We start from the raw sequence: 25,654 nt of genomic DNA, 5'->3' as shown, positions 1-25,654 counted from the left end.
ATATCTGGAGCCAATCTTAAGTTGCAAAATGCTCTTTGTTCTCACTTTTGCTTTTACATTATTCTGATTTGTTTTCTTTATTACCTATTATGCTAGATAAAAATAGGTGGTTTTCCTTTGTGAATAAAACTAAAACATACTATTCTGTGGAAGGGCTATAATGAAAGTTTCCATAAAGAAGTGGTGTCAGGGGAGTGAATACAGCTTTTATTAAATCTCCCAATTAAATTATAATCTACTGACATATGCTGTGGGTTGCAGATAAAAAGACCAAAAGGACGGAGACTATATAATAGCATGTATGCTGGTGTATTTTGGCTGACGAACTTCATTAAGTTGGAAAATTAATTTCTAGTCTATTTGATGGTAAAGGAAATCTAGAGTTTTAAAAGGGTGTGCTACAATTTGAGGAAATACAGGTTTTCCTCTATGTAAAATGTCCTCAATTAAAGTTTCTAGAACTATGGTACCTTCTGTCATCCCTGTTTATAAAATTGATTCTAAAATGTTGTAACAGTGAGATGATGGGTAATAGTGAGATGATGTCTCTACAAGAAATAAAAAATGTTAACCAGGTGTGGCGGTGCATGTCTGTAGTCCCAGCTGCTCAGGAGGCTGAGATGGCAGAATTGCTTGAGCCCAGGAGGTTGAGGCTGCAGTGAGCCATGATAATGCCACTGCCTTCCAGCCTGGGTGACACAATGAGATCCTGCCTCAAAAGAATAAATAAATTAATTAAATTTAATATAATCTCCAAAAATTATACTCAAGTACAAATTCCTGCAATGTCTTTATACATTACTAAAAAATTACATTGTTTCTTAACTACTTAAGTGTAACTATAAACTTACCCATACAATAATATTGTTTGTAAGATGTAATAATGTTAATAACAAATTCACTTTTAAAATATTCCTGGACCTTTTGATCTATATAGAATGATAAAATCCTTTTTTTTTTTTTTTTTTTTTAGACAGAGTCTTGCTCTGGCTGGAGTGCAGTGGTGTAATCTCGGCTCACTGCAACCTCCACATCCTGGGTTTAAGCGATTCTTCTGCCTCAGCCTCCCGAGTAGCTGGGACTACAGGCACGTGCCACCATGCCCGGCTATTTTTGGAATTTTTAGTAGAGATGGGGTTTCACCATGTTGGCCAGGATGGTCTCGATCTCTTGACCTCGTGATCTGCCCACCTCAACCTCCCAAAGTGCTGGGATTACAGGTGTGAGCCACTGCGCCCGGCCCAATAAAATCTTTTCTTATAATAAAATTCATAGTTTTAAAATGTACTTCTGAATAACAGTTAAAATGACTAAATAAGTGACAAAGCATCTAAATCATTTCATCTTGGCTCCTTTGAAAGTAAATTTTAAATTTTAGGAATGCTAAAAAGGGGTTGCTGTTTTTACTTCAGAAGAAAAATGACTTTAAACCAAAAACAATCAAAAAGTAAAAAGAAGAGGTTCACACAAAAATAAAATGTTCAATTAAACAAGAAGACTTAACTATCTTAAATATATATGACCCAACACTGGAACACCTAGATTCATAAAACAAGTTCTTAAAGACTTATGAAGAGACTTAGATAACTACACAATAATAGTGGAAGACTTAAACACCCCAATGATGGTATTAGACAGATCACTGAGACAAAATACTAACAAAAGATATTTGATATCTAAACTTACCACTTGACCAAATGAACCTACGAGACATCTACAGAGCACTCCACCCAACAAAAACAATTCTTTTCATCTGTACATGGCACATATTCTAAAATTGACTATATACTTAGCCATGAAGCAACTCTGAACAAATTTAAAAAACCAAAATCATACCAAGCATACTCTCAGAACACAATGCAATAAAAATGTAAATTAATACCAAGAAGAACTCTCAAAACCATACAATTACATGGAAACTAAACAACTTGCTCCTGAATGATTTTGGGTAAACAATTAAATAAAGATAGAAATCAAGAAATTCTTTGAAACTAATGAAAACAAAGATACCACATACTAGAATCTCTGGAGCACAACAAAAGCAGTGTTAAGAGGAAAGTTTAAACTACTAAATGTTGACATTAAAAAAAAGTTACATTTCAAGTTAACAAGCTAACATCACACTTGAAGGAATTTGAAAAACAAAAGCCAACTAATCCCAAAGGTAACAGAAGAAAAGAAATAACCAAAATAGAGCTGAACAGAATAAAATGGAGATGAGAAAAATCATACAAAAGACCAATGAAACCAAGAGCTGGTTCTTTGAAAGAATAAATAACATTGATATACTGCTAGCTAGACTAATTTAAAAAAAAAAAGAAAAGAAGATAAAAATAAACACGATCAGAAAACACAAAGGAGACACTACTACTAACTCCACAGAGATTTATGAACATCTCTATTCTCACAAACTAGAAAAGCTAGAAGAAATGGATGAATTCCTGGGAATATAATACCACCAAGATTAAACCAGAAATAAATTATTTTAATTTTTTTTTTTTTTGAGACAGCGTCTCACTCTGTCACCCAGGCTGAAGTGAAGTGGCACGATCTTGGCTTACTACAACCTCTGCCTCCTGCACTCAAGTGATTCTCCTCACTCCCCAAGTAGCTGGGACTATAGGCATGCACCACTGTGTCCAGCTAATTTTTTTGTATTTTTAGTAGAGACAGGGTTTTGCCATGTTGACCAAGCTGGTCTCAAATGCCTGGGCTCAAGTGATCCACCTGCCTCGACCTCCCAGTGCTGGAATTAGAGGTGTGAGCTACTGCACCTGGCCTAACCAGGAAGAAATTGAAACTATGAACACACCAGTAATGAGTTCCAAAATTGAATGAGTAATAAAAAAACCTATCAACTGGAAAAAAAGTCTTGTATCAGATGGATTCACAGCCAAATTCTGCCAGATGTATAAAAAAGAGCTGATATTGAAACTATTCCAAAAAGTAAGGAAGAGGGGCTCCTCTCCAATTCATTCTATGAAGCCACCATCATTTCTAATACCAAAACAAGCAGATACACACCAAAAAGCTTCATACCAATATCCCTGATGAATATAGATGCAAAAATTCTCCACAAAATACTAGCAAACCAAATCCAGCAGCACATCAAAAAAAACAAACCACCATGATCAAATAGTCTTGATTCCTGCGATACAAGCTTGGTTCAACATATGCAAATCAATAAATGTTATTCATTGTATAAAAAGAACTAAAAACAAAAACCACATGATCATCTCAGTAGATGCAGGAAAGGCTTTTTGATAAAATTAAACATTCCTTCATGTTTGAAATCCTAAAAAAAACTAGGCATTGAAGGTATACACCCCAAAACAATAAGTGTTATCTACAACAAACCTACAGCCAACATTATACTGAATGGGGAAAAGCTGGAAGCATTCTTTCTGAAAACTGGTACAAGACAATGATTCCCACTCTCACCACTCTTATTCAACATAAGTCCTGGAGTCCTAACCAGAGAAACAGGAAAGAATAAAAAATAAAAGGCATCCAGATAGAGTGAGAGGAAGTCAAACTATCTCTCTTAGCAAATGATATGACACTATACCTAAGAAACCCCATAATCTCTGCTTGAGGCTCCTAGATCTGCTAAACAACTTCATCAAAGTTTTAGGATACAAAATTAATGTGCAAATGGTATACATTTATATACATCAATAACATTCAAGCTGAGAGCTAAATCAAAAATGCAATCCCATTCAAAATAGCCATGAAAACCATAAAATACCTAGGAATACAGCTAAACAGGGAGGTGAAAGATCTCTGCAATGAGAATTGTAAAACACCACTGAAATAAATCAGAGATGACACAAACAAATGGAAAAACATTCCATGCTCATGGATAGAAAAAAATCAATAACATTAAAATGGCCATACTGCCTAAAGCAATTTACAGGTTAAATGCTATTCTTATCAACCTACCAATAACATTTTTATAGAATTAGAAACAAATTATGCATTTTTACAAAATTAGAAAAATAATCTAAAATTTATATGGAACCAAAAAAGATCCCAAATAGCCAAAGTGATCCCGAACAAAAAGAACAAAGCTGGAGGCATCACATTACCTGACTTCAAACTGTACTACAAGGCTACAGTAACCAAAACGGCATGATACCAGTATAAAAACAGACACATAAGTCAATGGAACAGGTTAAAGAACCCAGAAATAGTGCTGCACATGTAGAACCATTTGACCTTCAACACAGCCAATAAAAATAAGCAATGAGGAAAGGATTTCCTATTCAATAAATGCTGCTGGGATAACTGACTAGCCACATGCAGAAGATTGAAACTGGACTCCTACCTTTCACAATATACAAAAGTCAACTCAAGAATAATTAAAGACTTAAATATAAAACCCAAAACTATAAAAACTCTAGAAGAAAATCCAGGAAATACCATTCTGGACATCAGCCAAGGAAAAAACTTCGTGATGAAGACGCCAAAAGCAATTGCAACAAAAACAAACATTGACAAGTGGAACCTAATTGACCTAAAGAGCTTCTGCACAGCAAAAGAAACTATCAACAAAGTAAACAACCTACAGAGCAAGAGAAAATGTTTGCATCTGACCAAGGTCTAATATCCAGAATCTTTAAGGAACTCAAATAAATTGACAAGCAAAAAGCAAACAACTCCATTTAAAAAGTGGGCAAAATATGTTAGCAGACAATTCTCAAAAGAAGACATATTAATACAAGTGGCCAACAAGCATATGAAAAAACGCTCAGTACCACTAATCTTAGGGAAATGTAAATCAAAATTATAATGAGATACCATCACACACCAGTCAGAATGGTTATTACTAAAAAAATCAAAAAATAACAGAAGCTGACAAGGTTGCACAGAAAGGGGAATGCTTCTACATTGCTGGTGGGAATGTAAATTAGTTCAGCCACTGTGGAAAGCAGCTTGGAGATTTCTCAAAGAACTTAAAACAGAACTATCATTTGTCCTAACAATCCCATTACTCGGTATATAACCAATGGGATATAAATCATTCTACCATAGAGACACATGCACATTACAGCACTATTCACAATAGCAAAGACATGGAATCAACCTATGTGCCTACCAGTGGTGGACTGGATAAAGGAAATGTGGTACATATACACCATGCAATACTATACAGCTATAAAAAATGAGATCATGGCCTTTGCCACAACATGGATGGAGCTAGAGACCATCTTCTTAAGTGAATAAATGCAGGAAGAGAAAACCAAATACTGCATGTTCTCACAAGTGGGAACTAAATATTGAGTACACATGCACACAAAGAAGGGAACAACAGACACTGAAGCCTAGTTGAAGGTAGAGAGTGGGAAGATTGAAAACTATCTATTGGGTGACAAAATTGTCTGTACCCCAAACCTGTAACATGAAATTTACCCATGTAACAAGCCTGCACATATACCCCTTGAACCTAAAATAAAAGTTGGAAAGAAAAAAGAATCCTGATAAGATGTTGGCTCTGTGTCTTGATGTGTGTGTGTGTGTGTGTGTGTGTGTGTGTGGTGTATGAGTGTTTAGTTCTATGCATTTAAAAAAATTTTTTTTGAGATATAGTCTCACTCTGTCATCCAGGCTGCAGTGCAGTAATGCAATCACAGCTCACTACAGCCTCGACTTCTGGGGCATAGGTGATCCTTACACTTCAGCCTCCCAAGTAGCTGGGACTATATAGCAAGGCAATATGTCTGGCTATTTTTTTAATTTTTTAAAATAGATATGGGGTCTCGCTATGTTATCCAGCCTGGTCTAGAATACCTAGCCTCAAGTAATCCTGCCTCAGCTGACCGAGATTACAGGCATGTGTCACCACGCCCAGCCTCCATTCTATGCACTTCTATCCCATGTATAGATAGATATAACCTCTACCACAGTCAACATACAAAGCTGTTCCATCACCACAAAAGAAATCTGTTGTGCTGCACCTTTATATTCTCAATCCTCACTATTTCTGTTCCCTGGAAACCACTAATCTATTCTTCATCACCATACTTTTGTCATTTTGAGGGTGTTATCTAAATGGAATTAAATAGTTTACAACCTTTTGAGACTAACACTTTTTTACTAAGCATAATTCCCTTGAGCTATATTCAAGTTGCTGTTTGTATCAGTAGTTTATTCCTCTTTATTGCTGAGTAATATTTCATTATAAAGATGGATGTATCAGTTTGTTTAGTCAATCACCCATGGAGGACATTCAGGTTGTTTGCAGTTTTTGTCACTACAAATATATCTGCTGTGAACACTCATTCAGAGGTCTTTGTGTGAACATGTTCCATTTCTCTGGGATAAATGTCCAAGAGTGTAATTGCTGGGTTATATAGTAAATGCATGTTTAGCTTTATCAGAAATTGTCAAACTATTTTCCATAAGTGGTTCTACTATTTTACATTCACACCAGCAATGTATGAAAAATCCAGTTTTTTCATATCCTTACCAGCATTTGTTATTATGATTATTTTTAATTTTGATTATTCTATTAGGTATGCAGTAATACCACAGAGCAGTTCTAATTTGCATTTTCCTAATGACTAATGATACTGAACATTTTTCCATGTGCTATTTGCTATATGTATGTCTTCTTTGATGAAATGTCTGTTTGTGCCTTTTGCCCATTTTTTTAGTTGATTTATTTTCATACTGTTGAACTTTGAGAGTTCTTTATATGTTCTACATATAACACTTTTGTTGAATATCTGGTTTGCAAATACTTTCTGTCTGTAGCTTGCCTTTTAATCCACTTAACAGAATCTTTCACAGCACAAACATTATAATTTTGGTAAAGTTCAATCTATAAATATTTCCTTTTACAAGTTGTGCTTTTGGTGTTATGTCTAAAAACTTGCCACCTAGCCCTAGGTCCTGAAGATTTTCTCTTATGTTTTCTTTGAAAAATTTCATGGCTTTATATTTCAAATTTAAATTCATAATATATTTTGAATTAATTTTTATGTACATGGTGAGGTTTATATCAAGGTTAATTATTTTGCCTGTAGATGTCCAATTGCTCCAAAATTATTTTTCGAAAAGATTATTCTTCCTTCATTTAATAGTTTTTGTCCTTTGTCAAAAATCAGTAAGCTTTACTTATGCTGGTCTATTTCTTAGTTCTCTATTTTGTTCCAGTGATTTATGTGTCTGAAATGACATTTTAAAAAATCCAATTATTCTTCCTTCCTTTAGAATAATTTTCTTCAAGTTGAGGGCTTAATTCTATGAGAAAAGAATGGAGCTCCTTTCAGGGAGTTTGGAACTTCAGGGAGTTCCAAACAGTTTGTTAGTTAAGATGACCAAATATAAGTTATATGCATGGATGGTTTGATGTACCCATAGGTTTTTTGAATATTATAGGAGGAGGCAGAAGGTACTTTCCATAAAAAGGTACCCACATGTTACAAATATCATGTTACTAAAGATACTAAACATTTCAAGATTCAGTGCTTTATGCCAGCTCCAGAATGATGCCAATTCTTTAAGAGATATTTAAATGAATATTGTTAAAGAGACTATTAAAAATAATATATATACATAAATACATAACTATATCTCTCTTTTCTGTTCTTTTAAATCCTATTTCATCCTTCAAAGATAGACATGAACAGATCTGGGAACACACCAGACAGTGTTTCAAGATTTGTAGTCACCGAATATCCTGTCAATTGCAAAATGCCTGATTGCAGTTAATGACCTAAAGTGCGGCAATTTGGTCCAATTTTCAAATAAACTCTGCTGACATGTGTTTGAATAGCAAACCAAAGCAAACAAGAGTTTCAAAGCATGAATGAGATGTAATGGATAATGCTAAAAAACAAATAAATAAAATTGTTGGCCAATTGCATGACCTTCTCTGTGGAGGGAGAAGGGAGGAGTTAAACCCTGAGAAGATTATTTTCATTTCCTTCAGTATGTCTGGAACTGTTTTCATCCACGATTAGCACACTGGAGTCTCTTTCTACTAAGCAACATTAAGTAGGTGTTTCGCAAATTCTTTGAGGATTAAGTTGATTATAATCTCCTCTAAAATACTCATATTAAATCATACAGAATAAAATTATTCTTCCAATTAGAAATCGTTTTTTTCTAGAGAACTTAACTATTTCTGGGTGTTCTATTCTCCCTAACTCAGTTTAACTTTTCTAAGATTTTTAATTCTCTCATTCTACACAAACAAAAAAGAGTAACCATATCATCCAAAAGGAGTTACCATATCATCCAAAATTATAGCCTTAAGGGAAGTAATGGATGTCTTCAGAAAAAAAAAAATCCTCTTTTAGGATAGTTGGGTGACATGGCTAGGGTGAAGCTAGAGAATAACATGTAATCACAGAATACATATAGTCATCTTAAGAAGAAATGAAATATATCCAAACCTAGTGTTTACAGACATTAACTCTTCTTAATCCATATTATTTTCCACTGAAAAATCCAGGTGACTTAAACCACTACTAATTTTGAATATTAAATTTCTTCACAGTATCAATAAAATTGTTTTTTGATGTAATAATCCTTTTCTATGCTGCAATGTATGTATCAGAAGCCTAACTGTTACCCACTGCTTTGCCTCTTCTGAGCTCATTTGTGGGAAGCATTTATAAAGGGCAACTACAGTGAGTCAAACATGTTGTAACCACAATTGCACAGCTGTGGTAGCTTTGCTCACTTTTCTATAAATGACATTATATGTTATTTATAAGCAGGACATTGTAATTGTGTTGATTTCATTAACCTCTTCATATGGCTTCTTTTACGGTTTTTAAAAGTGAACAGCTGGTTTTTACAAACATTTATTAAATAATTATGATTCAAAAATTTAGCTTCAAAATCTAAAAGTTTGCTTAAGTTTTACTTGGCAATGACAGTGGGCATAAATTATGCAAGATGTGATATGTGACAGGTGCAATGTGCTGATAAAATATCGTTTTTATTTCTGCTATGAGGGTAGAAAATTATTAATCCCATCTGGAATACTAATCAAAAGCCAGAAGTGCTTTAAATGGTGATGCTAATGATTTACTAGAATTAAATTGCATTTGAAAAATCAGATGGAGTCATGAATTAACAAAAAAATTAGCTTTTTTAGATGAACTAGGGCAATCAGAACAAAATTACTTCTGCCACTTTAGAGACTATTACTTTTCAAAATCCTCAATAAATATGTTCTGCTCTCCCATGAAGCATTGTGTCTCAGTTAAAACTTATCTACCCCTCCTTCAATAGCTGTTATTATTTTCATTGCTCATTAGATGTTTCCCTGAAGCTCAAACAGCTATACCATGCATTAGATTCCGGAAGCCAGACTACGAACATAACTCCTATCTAATAATATTAGAGAATGCAAATAATTAACTGGATTGTCTTTTTTATTCTTTATAAATCAACAGCAATATATTTTGGTGGTTTAGGATAAACATGTTATTTGAGTTAGTACGTTAGAGCAAAACAAAATTCTACCTGCTCAACTGTAGCAAGGTGAAAATGTTAGATTCTAGTAACACTTCTGCTATCTCCTAGCTTTATAAGAGTGGGCAAGTTACAAGAAATTATTGGTTAAAAGGAATAGATCACTATTTGATCTGTAAGATGAAAAATCACCAACCACTATAAGAAAAGGGCATTACTCCTGCCAAAATATATATTTCAAGCTCTATTATGTAGTATGAGGGAAAAGAAGGGACTCTAAAAGAAAAACCTTCGAAAAAGTACTTCTTTGCAATAGATTAGAGACTCTAACTAACCAAAGCTGTCTAGTCATCACAGTCAAAAGATCTCTTTCCTTTAAGTCACTCAGGAACATCTGTTTCTTGGAAGTCATAGAAGACAGATGCTTCTGGTCTTAGAGAGGTGTGCATTTTAACTGTCTATTCAAAAATCATAGAAGAGCAAGTTACATCACTAATCTGTGAAAAAGATGATCATATATCACTTTTCTGTCACCAAATAAAGAAGATGAGCACATATATTACATATTTTTAAAACTCCCACATATTTTTTTGATGCAGTTAGGGCAAAAAGTAAGGTAGAAGTCTTTTAATCTTAATATGTACCTGGTTATATAAAAGCTATTTTAAATTTAAGTCTATATTTAAAATGTTATAATACAAAACATTATGAGGAAACTTATGTACAATTTTTATTAAAAAATCAGTTTATACAGGATAACATGCCATTTAAAGTGTTCAAAAAGGCTAATAAAAATAATGAATAATTTGATATAAAATAGATAAAGGAAATGAATAGTTCATTCACATGAAAAAAATAAAAACATATGAAAAGATGTTGAATCTCACTAATAATTTGAATAATCAAATTAAAACGGGGAGATTTATGTCTTATTTATAAAACCGGAAAAAACATTTTAAGTGGTTTGATAATTTATTGTGATCAGATATAGAGGAAATAAGTACTCTCATACAATGTTGATAGAAGTGTAAATTACAAAAACATTTTATGCAGGTAAGTTTACAGTATCTATCAAAGTAAAAAATGTCTGCTCTCTTTGCCACATATGTTCCCATTGTTAGAAATTCACTTTACAGAAATAGCTACCAAATAATGACAAAATATTTGTGTGAACAATCATTGCAGCAGTTCCTACGGAAAAAAATAAACAACCTCAATGTCGATCAAGACTAATAAATAAATAAGTGAAAGTTCATCCATATAATTGAATGCAATGCAGTCATCAAATAGATGATGTAAATTTGAAATGCTGATATGGAAAATGTGCCAAATATATTAAGTGGAAAAGACAAGGTATGAACACTGTATATTATATAATCCCTATTGTATAAATTTAAAATGGCATATATTTACATGAAGATTTAGGTATTAAAATTTGCGGGGAAAGATACACAAAAAATATTAACAGTGATTACATTTAAAAAGCGATACTGTGAATAAACATAGAGAAGTACTTTTACTTTTCTGCCATTCTATGCCTTGTGAATTTTAAATACTGGCAGTTATTAGTTTTATTTATTTTAAATGTTAATAGGGATAAACTAGGTGGTAGCCATTTTGGTTTTCTCATTTTTCGTGTTTTTTTTCTTTTTTTTTAAATAAAGGAGAGCCGTAAAGACCACTGGAAATATTTCAAACAAGAATTAAGTAGGCCAGTGTTATTCACAACATTCATTTTCATAATTGAGCATTTAATTCTAAACTGTTTGAATAAAGTAAATGAATAAATGCAGCTACAAGTTTAACATGATCCAGTGGAATTACTGTGGCTTTCAGACAGCAGTGGCACTCTAAGGACCACTAATAAATATGATCAAGATAAAGATTTTCTAACAATAAAGCTGTGCTATCATGGAAGAGATAGCCTAACAAAACAATAAAACCTCTGTCAGCTGGGGCACTGTGGCTCATGCTTGTAATGCCAGCACTTCAGGAGGTTGAGGTAGGTGGATCACTTGAGGTCAGGAGTTTGAGACCAGCCTGCCCAACATGGTAAAACCCCATCTCTACTAAAAATACAAAAATTAGATGGGTGTGGTGGCGGACACCTGTGGTTCCAGTTACTAGGGAGGCTGAAGCAGGAGAATTGCTTGAACCCAGGAGGCAGAGGTTGTAGTGAGCTGAAATCTCACCACTGCACTCCAGCCTGGGTGACAGTCAGACTTTCTCAGAAAAAAAACAACAAAACACCTGTGTCAATGATGTCTTTAAGCACATTCTGCTATTTCTGCCTAGAATACTGTCCCCTCTGCTTTTCCACCTAGTTAACTCCAACCCAACTCACAGGAGCCAGCTCAAGCATCGCCTTTACCAGGGGGCTACCCTGATCCTCTTTCAGCTTGTGGTTTAGAAAACTCAACAGTGTGCTGTATCCAGGAAACCCATCTCACATGCAAGGATACACAAAGGCTCAAAATAAAGGGATGGAGGAAGATTTACCAAGCAAATGGAGAGCAAAAAAAGCAGGAGTTGCAATTCTCATCTCTGATAAAATAGACTTTAAATCAACAAAGATCAAAAGAGACAAAGAAGGACATTACATAATGGTAAAGGGATCAATGCAACAAGAAGAGCTAACAATCCTGAATATATACGTACCCAATACAGGAGCAGCCAGTTACATAAAGCAAGTTCCCAATGACTTACAAAGAGACTTAGATTCCCACACAATAACAGTGGGAGACTTTAACACCCCATTGTCAATATTAGACAGATCAACGAGAGAGAAAATTAACATGGATATCCAGGACTTGAACTCAAGTCTGGACCAAGCGAACCTAATAGACATTTACAGAGCTCTCCAACCCAAATCCACAGAATATATATACATTCTTCTCAACACTACATCACACCCACTCTAAAATTGACCACATAATTGGAAGTAAATCACTCCTCAGCAAACGCAAAAGAACAGAAATCATAACAAACAGTCTCTTAGACCACAGTGCAATCAAGTTAGAACTCAGAATTCAGAAACTAACTCAGAATCACACAGCTTCATAAAAACTGAACAACTGGCTCTTGAATGTTGACTGGATAAACAATGAAATGAAGGCAGAAATAAAGATGTTCTTCGAAACCAACGAGAATGAAGACACAACATACCAGAATTTCTGGGACACATTTAAAACAGTGTCTAGAGGAAAATATACAGCAACAAATGCCTACATGAGAAGCAAGGAAATATCGAAAATTGACACTCTATCGTCAAAATTGAAAGAGTTACAGGAGCAAGATCAAAAAAACTCAAAACCTAGCAGAAGACAAGAAATAACTAACATCAGAGCAGAACTGAAAGAGATAGATAAAGAAAAAACCCTTCAAAAAACAATAAATCCAGGAGCTGGTTTTTCAAAAAGATCAACAAAATAGACCACTAGCCAGATTAATAAAAAAGAAAAGAGAGAATAATCAAATAGGTGCAATAAGAAACAATAAGGGGATATCACCACAGATTCCACAGAAATACAAACCATCATCAGAGATTATTACAAACAACTCTATGCACGTAAACTAGTAAACCTGGAAGAAATGGATAAATTCCTGGACATTTGCACCCTCCTAAGCCTAAACCAGGGAGAAGTCGAAACCCTGAATAGATCAATAACAAGGTCTGAAGTTGAGGCAGCAATTACTAGCCTACCACTCAAAAAAGGCCAGGTCCAGATGGGTTCACAGACGAATTCTACCAGACATACAAAGAGGAGCTGGTACCATTCCTTCTGAAACTATTCCAAACAATACAAAAAGAGGGAATTCTTCCCAAATCATTTTATGAGACCAACATCATCCTGATACCAAATCCCAGCAGAGACTCAGCAAGAAAAGAAAACTTCAGGCCAAAATCCATGATGAACATAGATGCAAAAATTTTCAATAAAATACTGGCAAACCGATTGCAACAGCACATCAAAAAGCTTATCCACCATGATCAAGTAGGCTTCATCCCGGGGATGCAAGGCTGGTTCAACATACGCAAGTCTATAAATGTAATTCACCACATAAGCAGAACCAAAGACAAAAACCACATGATTATCTCAACTGATGCAGAGAAGGTCTTCGACAAAATTCAACAGTGCTTTATGATAAAAACCCTCAATAAACAAGGTATTGATGGAACATATCTCAAAATAATCAAAGCTATTTATGACAAACCAATAGCCAATATCATACTAAATGGGCAAAAACTAGAAGCATTCCCTTTGAAATCTGGCACTAGACAAGGATGCCCTTTCTCACCACTCCTACTCAATATAGTATTGGAAGTTCTAGCCAGAGCACTCAGGCAAAAAAAAGAAACAAAGAGTATTCAAATAGGAAAGGAGGAAGTCAAATTGTCTCCATTTGCAGACGACATGATTGTATATTTAGAAGACCCCATCATCTCAGCCAAAATCTCCTGAAACTAATAAGCAACTTCATCAAAGTCACAGGATACAAAATCAATGTGCAGAAACCACAAGCATTCATATACACCAATAACAGACTAACAGAGGACCAAGTCAAGACCGAACTCCCATTCACAATGGCTACAAAGAGAATAAAATACCTAGGAATACAACTAACAAAGGATGTAAAGGACCTCTTCAAGGAGAACTACTAACCACTGTTCAATAAAATAAGAGAGGACACAAACAGATGGAGAAACATTCCATGTTCATGGTTAGGAAGAATCAATATCGTGAAAATGGCCATACTGCCCAAAGTAATTTGCAGAGTCAATGCTATCCCAATCAAGCTACCAATGACCTTCTTCACAGAACTGGAAAAAACCACCTTAAACTTCATATGGAACTAAAAGAGAGCCCACATAGCCAAGTCAATTCTAAGCAAAAAGAACAAAGCGGGAGGCATCACACTACCAGACTTCAAACTATACTACAAGGCTACAGTAATCAAAACAGCATGGTACTGGTACCAAAACAGATATAGACTAATGGAACAGAACAGAGGCCTCAAAGGCAACACAACACATCTACAACCATCTAATCTTTGATAAACTGGACAAAAACAAGCAATGGGGAAAGGATTCCCTGTTTAATAAATGATGTTGGGAAAACTGGCTAGCAATGTGCAGAAAGCAGAAACTGGACCCCTTCCTGACACCTTACACTAAAATTAGCTCCAGATGGATTAAAGGCTTAAACATAAGACCTAACGCCATAAAAACCCTAGAAGAAAATCTAGGCAAAACCATTCAGGATATAGGCGTATGCAAGGACTTCATGACCAAAAACACCAAAAGCATTGGCAACAAAAGCCAAAATAGACAAATGGGACCTAATCAAACTCAACAGCTTCCACACAGCAAAAGAAACAGTCATTAGAGTGAATTAGCAACCAACAGAATGGGAAAACATTTTTGCAGTCTACCTATCTGACAAAGGGCTGATATCCAGAATTTACAAAGAACTAAAACAGATTTACAAGAAAAAACTAACAAGCCCATTCAAAAGTGGGAAAGGATATGAACAGACACTTTACAAAAGAAGACATACATGATGCCAACAAACATGAAAAAATGCTTATCATCACTGGGCATTAGAGAAATGCAAATCAAAACTACATTGAGATACCATCTCACGCCAGTTAGAATGGCGATCATTAAAAAATCTGGAGACAACATATGGTGGAGAGGATGTGGAGAAATAGGAACACATTTACACTGTTAGTGGGAGTGTAAATTAATTCAACCATTGTGGAAGACAGTGTGGCAATTCCTCAAGGACCTAGAAATAGAAATCCATTTGACCCAGCAATCCCATTACTGGGTATATATCCAAAGGATTATAAATCACTCTACTATGAGGACACATGCACACGAATGTTCATTGCAGCACTGTTTACAATAGCAAAGACCTGAAACCAACCCAAATGCCCATAGATGATAGACTGGACAGGGAAAATATGGCACATATACACAATGGAATACTATGCAGCCATAAAAAATGATGAGTTTGTTTCCTTTGTAGGGACATGGATGAACCTGGAAACCATCATTCTCAGCAAACTGACACAAGAACAGAAAATCAAACACCACATGTTCTCACTCATATGTGGTGTTAAACAATGAGAACACAAGGACACAGGGAGGGGAGCATCACACACTGGAGTCTATTGGAAGGAAATAGGGGAGGGACAGCAGGGGGTGGGGAGTTGGGGAGAGATAGCATGGGGAGAAATGCCAGATATAGGTGATGGGGAGGAAAGCAGCAAATCACACTGCCATGTGTGTACCTATGCAACAATCTTGCATGTTCTTCACATGTACCCAAAACCTAAAATGCAATTTTAAAAAAAAGATAACTGCTACTGAAAGTTTGGTTCTCAAACCCAAAACATTTTATACAACATCAATTGGGAGCTTTTCAGAAATTTATGGTCTGACTATGCCTGAGGTCTACTAAGTCTACATTTTAAACAACGTTTTGGGTAATTTGCATTTACATGAAAATCTGGGAAGCAGTGGGTAAATGACAACCCTGGGTGTGCCTACAGTTTCTTGTGCACACCTGTATCATAGCATTCATTATACAGCATTTACAACTTTGTTTCCTTGTCTAAATTAGACTGCAAGATCCCTAAAGGCAAGATCTAAGATTTTTGTTGCTGTGAAAAATTCATTGTACCTGGCACATAATGGACGCTCTATAAATGTTTGTTAAATGAGGAAATCAGAAGGAATAAATGAAAAGTAAACACAAAATTTAATTCTAACTTTACAGAACGCTGTCAATTATATAGCAATATAAAAATCTTAATTACAATGATAGACAAAGTGATTTTAAAAGACATTTTAAAAAATCGCTATCCTTAAATGTATGCATATCCTAGAAACATATTACAAAATATTTTTATCCTCACCAGAGAGTATATGAAATCCAGCACTGTACAGAAAGTGTTTTATCATAATGTTTGCCCTTTATTTTTTAAAAAAGCCCACTTTCGAGTTACCATGAATATCATAAATTTAGGTGCAAGCTGGCAGCTGAAAAAATAGAAATAAATTACTTTTGGATTTCTATTGTTTTGTTGATGACACACAAATTATGTTGCTGTTTATCTTTAAGACTGCAGCTGTTGGCTCTGCATCACCGTTTACTGTAATTACTGCCTTCAGATTTCTTTCTGACCCGTATCCTGTTATAGGATATGCTCAGGCCAGATCAGCAACTTCAGCAATCATGGATGTTTGCAAAATCGTTGCATTAGAAATATCTTTTTCTAGTAACATGAATATTCTTTAGTATACTTTCACCCTTCAACAAAAATTCTCACCTGGCTGTTTCTCGCCACTCAGCATCCTCACCTTCACGCCAACAAATCTCATCCAGTTCTGTGAAAAGGTCGTGAGGAATGTGTTCCTCATCATCATCCTCGGTTCCAAGAATAAACTGTACCCTCTGTGATGGGGTGTCTAAAAAAGTCAGAGACATGAACATATATTACCATGACCCTGAGTTTAAAATGTCCCAGTCAGTGCCTTCAACACCACCCCAAACTCATACCTCCTCTGCTCCCTACTGCAACACTCATCCAAAACAGACTCAGGAACTAAAACCAAATTCATCATTACACGAAGTCCAGTGTAATTTGGGATCATAAATATGTAAAATGTATATATTAATGTATATATATAATAAATAACAAAATAAAATATGATTATTTTAGATTAACACTTATGGAAACTATTTCTATTTCTCACACACACATACTCATTTTCTCTCATCACATATGCTATATTTTATGGGTAATATTCAGAAGAGTAGACTATGATAAAATTCACTTCTACTAAAACTATGCAGAATATTATTCACCAAAAAAAAATTCCTTGTGATCCTCCTTTGTAGTCATCTCTACCTCCCTTCTGTAGCCCCCAGCAACCACTAATCCAGTCTCTGCTGCTAGCTTTGCCTTTGCAAAATGTCATGTAAGTGAAAACACAGCATATAACCTTTTGAGACTGGCTTTATTCATTTAGCAAGTGCCTTTGAGATTTTAAGATTTATCTGTGCCATTGTGTGTATTAGTAGTTCATTCGTTTTTATAGCTGAGTAACAGTCCATTGCAGGAATGTACCACTCTTGGCTTATGCATTCACTTGCTGAAGGACATTTGGGTTTCTAGTGCTTGGCAATTATAAATAGAACTGCTATAAGTATCTTGTGTAGGCTTTTGTGTAAACATATATTTTTATTTCTCTAGGGTAAGTAACTAAAAGTAGGATTGCTAGTCATATGATAAGTGTACGTTCAGCTTTATCAGACACTGCCAAACTACTTTCCAGAATGGTCGTACCATTTTGTATTCCCAGGAGCAACGCAGGTGAGCTGCAGTTGTTCTGAATCTTCACCAGCACTTGGTATTATCAATTGTTTTGTAGACAATCTATGTAGTGATATTTCATTGTGGTGTTAATTTACATTTCTATGATGGCTATTGTTGACAATTTTCCCTGAGTTTATTTGACATCTATATTTATTTATTTTTATTGGGTTGTTTGTTCCCTACCATTGAGTTTTGAGACTTCTTTATACATTCTGGATACACGATTTTTTTTAACATAAGATTTGCAACATTTGTCTTTTCTCCCCATTTATAATTTGTCTTTATGTTCTTTCAGCAGTGTCTTTCACTGAGGAAAAGTTTTAAATATTGATAAATTCTAATTTTTTGTGTGTGTTATAGATTATGCTTTTGGTATCACATTTGAAAAGTCTTTGCCTAAGGGCCACAAAAATTTTCTTTTACATTTTCTTCTAAAGTTTTGTAGTATTATATTTTACATCTTGGGACTATGGTCCATTTTGAGTTAATTTTGGTATAAGATATGAGGTTTAATTCAAGGAGTTTTTTTATTTTTTAAATATGGATTTTAAATTGTTCCAATAGCATACCACTTATAGAAAAGACCCAAATAAAAGACACAGAAAAAATATATTATCCATTAAATTGCCTTTGCACCTTTTTCAAAAATCAATTTGCTACATTTGTTTGGACTATTTTTCTGGACTTTCTAATATGTTCCATTGATCTAGGCTTATGCTTCAGTCAGTCCAGGATGCTATAAAAAAGTACCATAGATTGAGTGGCTTATAAACAACAGAAATTTATTTCTTGCAGTTCTGGAGGCTACATGTCTGAAATCAGGGTTCTAGCATGGTTAGGCTCTAGTGAAGGCCTTATTCTGGGTTGCAAATTGCTATTTTCTCCTTGCAATATCACATGGTGGAAAAGGTTGAGAGAGCTCTCTGGGGTTCATTTTATAAGGGCACTAATCTCAATCATGAGGATTTCACCCTCATGACTAATTTCACTCCACAGTCCTAACCTCTTAATACCATTATATTGGGGTTAGAATATCAACATATGAGTTTTGAGGGGACAAAAACATTTAGTTCATGGCTTTGTCTATTCCTTTGACAATACCACTCTTTCTGATTACTATAGCTTTAAAGTAATTCTTAAAGTTAGATGGTATGAGTCTCCCAACTTTGCTCTTCTTTTTCAAAACTGTTTGGCTATTCTAATCTTTTTTCCTTTCTATGTACATTTTGGAAAAGTTTTTGTATATCTACAAAATTCCTGCTTGGAATTTGATTGAAATTGCATTATATTTATGGATTTATTTGGGGAGAATAGTATCTTAACTGTAATGATTTTTTCCAATCCATGGAAACTACATGTATCTTCATTTATTTAGGTCTTCTTTCATTTCAAATCATTTATTTCATCAGATTTTATAGTTTTCAGAACACAGATATTCCACCTGCTTTGTTAAATTTATACCTAGATATTTCATTTCTTGAAATTATTATATTTTTAAATTTGTTTCCAATTTTTTTAAAGCTGGTATAGGGAAATGTGATTTATTTTCATGTGACCTTGTCCTTCAACCTTGTTAAACTTACTTATAATTTCTAATATTTTTTTGTAGATTTCATGGAATTTTTCAGGTATACAACCATGTCATCTGTGAATATGAACAATTTTATTTTTTCCTTTCCAAACTATCTCTGTCCTTATTTATTATTGCTTTTTCATTATTATACTAGCTAGAATTTTAGTATGATATTCAGTGGCAGTAGGGAGAGTGGCTATCCTTACTTTGTTCCTGGTCGCAGGGGGAAAACAGTCTTTCATGAATAAGTATGACCTTATTCCCTTTGTCTGAGAATGCCTTTATTTAAGCTTCATGCCTAAAGGATATGTCACTGAATATAGAATCCTGGACTGAATGTTCTTTCAGCATTCTCAAATGCTGTTCCACTTCCTTTTAGCCTTCATGTTTCTTAATGAGAAATCTGCAATCATTGGGATCATTGTTCCATTTTTCTCTGACTACTATTAGAATCTTTTCTTTGTTTTTAATTTTCAGAAGCTTCATTATAATGTTTTTGAATAATTTTAGGATTTTGGATTTTGTTTTGGTGTTTGTTTTAGCATTTATCTTGAGAACCCTGAGCTTCTTGAACATGTAAGTTTATGGGGTTTTTTTCCAGAAATATTTATTTATTTATTTATTTTTGGAGACAGTCTCACTCTGTTACCCAGGCTGGAGTGCAGTGGTGTGATCTCTGCTCACTGCAACTTCTGCCTCCTGGGTTCAAATGATTCTCCTGTCTCAGCCTCCCAAGTAGCTGGGAATACAGGCATGCACCACCATACCCAGCTAATTTTTGTATTTTTAGTAGAGACGGAGTTTCACCACATTGGCCAGGCTGGTCTCAAACTCCTGACCTCAAGTGATCCACCTGCCTTGGTCTCCCACAATGCTGGGGTTATAGGCGTGAGGCACCACACCTGCCCTCCAGCAATTGTTTCTTCCGTAGTTTCTGTTTGTCAGTTTGCTTCGTACTCTTTCTCTTCTGCTTCTGATATACTGACAGCAGAATCCACTGAGAATGGTCATCAACAATAGCCACAGCTTGTTTTGACATCATCTTTTCTCTGACTAGTTTTCCCATAAATATGCTATCAGTCACTCTGATAAATCTAATCAACAGAGAGTGGAAACAAATTCATTCATGTCTTTACTTAAGGTTACCATCAACAGGACTCAAAGCAGAAGGATGGGACCAATCTACAGTATATACCTCAACCACACTCCCAATGTACTTAGCTGCTGACCCCAAACAACTGAATAAATCCCCCAAACCCTAAAGATCTCCCTTACAAAACCATACGGCTTTCTCCTTAAGTTTCTATATTAACCTTTCCACTTGGCCAGAGGCATTACATCAGGTACAGCAGGATGTATGAGCAATTGTTCGGCCTCTTCCTTGGACCACAAAGAGGTAGCTGAGGGCAATCTTATCATCCATAAAAACTTTAGTCCATGAATTGAGAATGAAGAAGACTGCAATGGTATTATTAATCTTTTGGATTAAAATCAGGGGCACATTTCTTACTACTTTTTCTAATTTGATGATTCCCATTGTAGGGATAACTGCCTGTAGGGTGCACATAACTAATAAGCCAATTATCCCTCCAGGAAGCTCATCCTCATAGCCAAGTGTAGATTTTGGAGTTCTCTCCAAAATCATCTGAAGCCCACATAATCTACTGGTGGTGTTTGCTTAAACATTAAAAGGTCTCTTACAACCATCCCTGTGGCTCAAGTCACTGTGTTCCTGGTAGAAAGGGAAAATAATGCATGATTTGGACATAAGACATACAATCTTGGCTGGGTGCGGTGGCTCACGCCTGTAATCCCAGCACTTTGGGAGGCTGAGGTGGGCAGATCACGAGGTCAGGAGTTTGAGACCAGCCTGGCCAGCGTGGTGAAACCGTGTCTCTACTAAAAATTCAAAAAATTAGCTGAGCATGGTGGTGCATGCCTGTAGTCCCAGCTACTCAGGAGGCTGAGGCAGGAAGATTGCTTAAACCCGGCAGGCAGAGGTTGCAGTGAGCTGAGACTGCACCATTGCTCTTCCACCTTGGTGACAGAGTGAGACTCCATCTCAAAGAAAATAAAAAAAAAAGACATACAGTCTTGAGGGTTCACACAACGGCCCTAGAAAGAACATGTTATTTACAATGATTGTGGCCCCAAAATGGACTATGTCAGTTAGAAGACACAGGTTGGCAATGTCTCCAACAAGGCCTCCAGGCCAGCTAGTTGGCCTTGGGGTTCTCAGTTCAGTTCAGATAATTGAGATTATCCCTATTTTTTAGAGAAACTGCTTGGGGACAGTCAGTCCAATCTGATCTATTTGTCCATGCCAGACTCTAGGTTAGTGATGGTTATAGAGAGGGGGGTAAAGAAGACACTCAAAGGTGTTAATAGGGGTGTGTGTGTGTGTGTGTGTGTGTAGGAGATAAAGGATCTTTCCCTGCTGTTTCTAAAAATCTTCTCCTTCAGGTTAAAAGCAATGATGATCAAAATGCAGGCAGCGCCATCTGATGAAGAATGTTAAGCCAGCAGGCAATTACATTTAAAGCATATCCACAGTTTGAGAGACTCACACAAAGATCTTTTCTTTTTGTGGGAGGCTCCAGGGTTAAGTTCTGAAAGATCATTAATTTTACTCCCGCACCTGAAACGTAGAATGTGTTCCCATTTCGGTAGACGTAATTTCACTTTTTTTCTAACCATCCTCTATAACTCTCAGACCTTTAGTTGGGAAGGGTCAGAATAAGGGAGAAGAGGGCATTTTAATAAAATTTACAGAGACTTGTTATGTCTCCTACAGTAATGGTGCATTTGGGCAATTGTAGGAGGTCTTAGCAAGCAGTGTATTCAACTAAACGGTTACTACTCTTATAATGTAGGATCATGTCAGGTCAACAGGCGTAACCAGTCAGCTATACAAGAATTAAGTATAAATCCCTGAGGTCTCCTTTTAGCTGAGCTACTATTTGGAGGGTGTACCAATCAGGCTGGTGTGAGGTTTCTGTAAGAAGAAAGAATAATGCATCATGCCCAGAAATGGTCATGGTGGAATCCTGATTTTTAGTATAAGTTTATATAAAATCTTAACCCTTTCATCCTGATTAGGATCTACATAGAGGCCAAGAGGAGATGATCTCTTTCTGAAGAAAGCCATTCGGTGACCAAACCATCTTACTTATATGTGTGGACCAGAAGGAGATGAGAGAGGCAGAGTTGGAAACTTTTTTTTAATTTTTGAAGAAGCTCTTCCAACACTCAACAATACCAGATGCCCATAGATGATAGGAAATGTGGAAGGTCTATCAGATACATTGACTATCAGCCAATTGTGGCATGGCTTTGAGAATTAAAAAGTGTGTGACTATCTGACTGCAAATGGTCAGAAATCTGAATACATAACACCAATTAGTTTAAAGGGTTACATGGTATGTTTAGAGTAAGCTAATTGACTATAACAGCAACAACATAATCTCAGACTAGATGTATCTGCTGCCCTACTATAAATCCAACATTTATTAAGTTCTTGCTGGGTTTCAATATAAGGGTTATAGAACTGTTCTAGAACTTCAGGCTGACCACACGAATTTATCTAAATTTCTTTGTTGACCTTTTCATTCTCCAGTGGGTCACTTATATCAGCATTATGAAACCAACCTAGGGCTGTAAGAATGCAATACTAATCAATGCCTTATCTATAGTTTCCCCTTGACTTTATCTGTTTCAGAAAAATCTCCATAAAAGGGCCAAAATTCTCTTACGGCAGATAGAATCCATTACAGAAAATTCCAAGACTTTTTACTGTCATCTCCAAATGGATTACAAGTTGGCATGATAGTAGCATAGTCTGAGCAAAAAATACATCCCAGTTGTGGTCATTCTTCTGTAACCAACATTATATGACCGACCTCACTCATTTTCCAAGAAACAAAGTTCTAATGATTTGCCTGGTTTCTGTATATAATAGTCAGGAATTTCCTCTCATACTGTTGGTATGCATCTTTAAAACTGTTGTCTGAAAGAAAATGCAAACTTGTTCCTCTCTCCTCACCCCACGTCCAAATGAATCTAAGTACTAATTGTTAGAATGGGTGAACCTGAGACTACTGCCAGACTGTAATCTCCCTACCTAAAGGAGGGTTAAAACCAAATCTACTGCGTGGTTCTCAGCTTTCAGCTACATTCCCAAATCCTCCTCATTAATAGGCAATAGAGAAGAAGAATATTTATTACTCTTTACTAGACAATTTGGTCAGTAAGTTTGCTACCAATACCAATGGACTTCTCTCAAAGTGTTTTAATTAGCTGTGAGGCCATAATCCTTTCTACAAAAGCCATGTCTCTGTCAGTATCCCTTCCTCACTGCCAAAACTGCCAAGAATTGTGAAGGCTATCAGCATTTGCCCTGCTAGTTTTGTGGATGCTAGCAAAAGCCATGAGACTCTTGAGAGATAAAAGAAAGTTTATTATGCCCTGAATAGTAGTACCTAGAGTATCATCATTTGTGTTGTATTCTGTGCCCCAACTCCCACAGAAGGGTGTGCAAAGGGCCAGGAGATGCTGTGCATGCAGTGGGATGTGTGACGGGAGAATCAAGGTAGGGAACTCAATTCTTTCATAACAGACATTAATCCTCACTGATTGTTGCCCCATAAGGAGACATTATCTTTATGGTATAAAGATAACAAACCTACCCTTTGCTCCAGAGAGAGACACTACCTATATCTTCCTAGTGTGTTCACAATACAAACATACTAGTAAAGATAGAAGGCACAAACCTCTGCCCACAAGATATTTGGAATCCATTACATATTTGTCTCTCAACAGTCATCTTCATGTTGTGATCACTCTCAGAAAAAAGAAAGAAAAGCCTTTGAATTAAAAGATTTTTGTTGAAATTGAAACTTCTTTGTTAATCTTTTCACTACCTTTCTACCTCTAAATATTCCCAATATTGTGTGCCCATTCTTCAATGCATTCTTTGAGGGGGAAAAAAGAATTCTTGGGATTTTCCTTTCATTATTTCCTCTTTCATTATATTTTGCAAAGATTACATGATTGTTACCTAGAAATCTTTACTAGGTTTTAAACAGAAAATTAAAAAATCAATAACAAGTATATAGTAATTACTGAAATTCCTATATGGCAGAAAAAATTGTTAGTCTAGTTAGTCAGAAAAAAAATTAATATACCTTAGAAGAAAAATATAAGAATAGGAATAAACCCAGAAAAATTATGTAGTACATTTGTGAAAAAAATTATAAAACTTTATTGAATGACGTAAAAGAAGACCCAAATACATGCATCAGTTATATTGATGGGGACGACTTAGTAATAAAACAAATCATGAATTCAATGTTAGTCCAATAAAACATCTGGTATGTTTTAAACATTTTAAAACACAAAAGAATGAGTAAATCAGTAACAAGTATATAGTAATTACTTAAATCTATAATGTTAAGCATTTCATATATGAAAATAAACCAATTAGTAAGTTGTTGAAATCATTAGGTTATAACTAAGTCACAATTGAGAGGATTTCAGAGGGCAAAGGTGAAAAATAAACACAATGATAATATAGTGTCATATTTCTGTTTAAGTAAATATCTGTGGTAACTCTTGCCTATTAGCCTCATCTTCTGCCAGTCTTTCCCTTGCTATTACCTTCTGAATACATTAGCCTTCTTTAAGACGCTTAAAAATATCATTCTCTTTCCCACCTCAGAATCTTCTAGCTGTCTTAGACATCCACTCTCTGCTTAATTGTAGTGTACTTCGGCACACCTACATAATCATCCTTGTAAAACAGACATATGAACACATACATATCCACATTTGAGCATGTTCATATACAAATCAGGCCCCTATTATCCTAGGTCACAGCATTCTACATTACTTGATCCATGTATCTCAATTGCAACTAATCATTATTGTGCAATAATTGATTTTACATCTATCTCTTTGTTATAATGGCTAAAATATAAAGGCAGGAACCATGTTTGTTTTATTCACTGCTATATCTTCAGTAAATATCAAAGATTTAACAAATATTAATTTATTTAAAAAATGAAAATCCTGTACAGATATTAACTTGTGGCCAAGATGTGTTTTATATACTTTGGGGTTTTTTTTTTTCTTATCTTGTTATATGAACTTTATGCATAGCTTTCTGGGTGAAGTAGGGTAACAAAATATATATTTTCAACATGTCAGCTTGTTTTATTCTGGGAGTTTTTTTCAAGGAGAATATAAGCTTGCTTAAAGTTTCCA

The 25,654-nt window shown here is 35.3% G+C and overlaps 1 protein-coding gene across 15 annotated transcripts in view; it reads right to left on the bottom strand.

Moving 5' to 3' along the window:
- SLC4A10 (solute carrier family 4 member 10) overlaps nucleotides 1–25,654 on the bottom strand; it is a 364,848-nt gene that overhangs the window by 131,638 nt on the left and 207,556 nt on the right. For all 15 annotated transcript variants that reach the window (XR_005203352.1, XM_037745609.1, XM_037745617.1 and 12 more), the window contains exon 4: nucleotides 16,771–16,909. Coding sequence is in view for 14 of the 15 variants with exons in the window: in XM_037745609.1 (XP_037601537.1) it covers nucleotides 16,771–16,909 (139 nt within the window). In the remaining variant the exon portion in view is untranslated. The remainder of the gene's footprint in view (nucleotides 1–16,770; nucleotides 16,910–25,654) is intronic.

The sequence above is a fragment of the Cebus imitator genome, unplaced genomic scaffold (genome assembly GCF_001604975.1).
Source record: "Cebus imitator isolate Cc_AM_T3 unplaced genomic scaffold, Cebus_imitator-1.0 Scaffold10, whole genome shotgun sequence".
Lineage (NCBI taxonomy): Eukaryota > Metazoa > Chordata > Mammalia > Primates > Cebidae > Cebus > Cebus imitator.
Note: the sequence above shows the minus strand (reverse complement) of the source record. Positions and strands in the feature narration are given on the sequence as shown.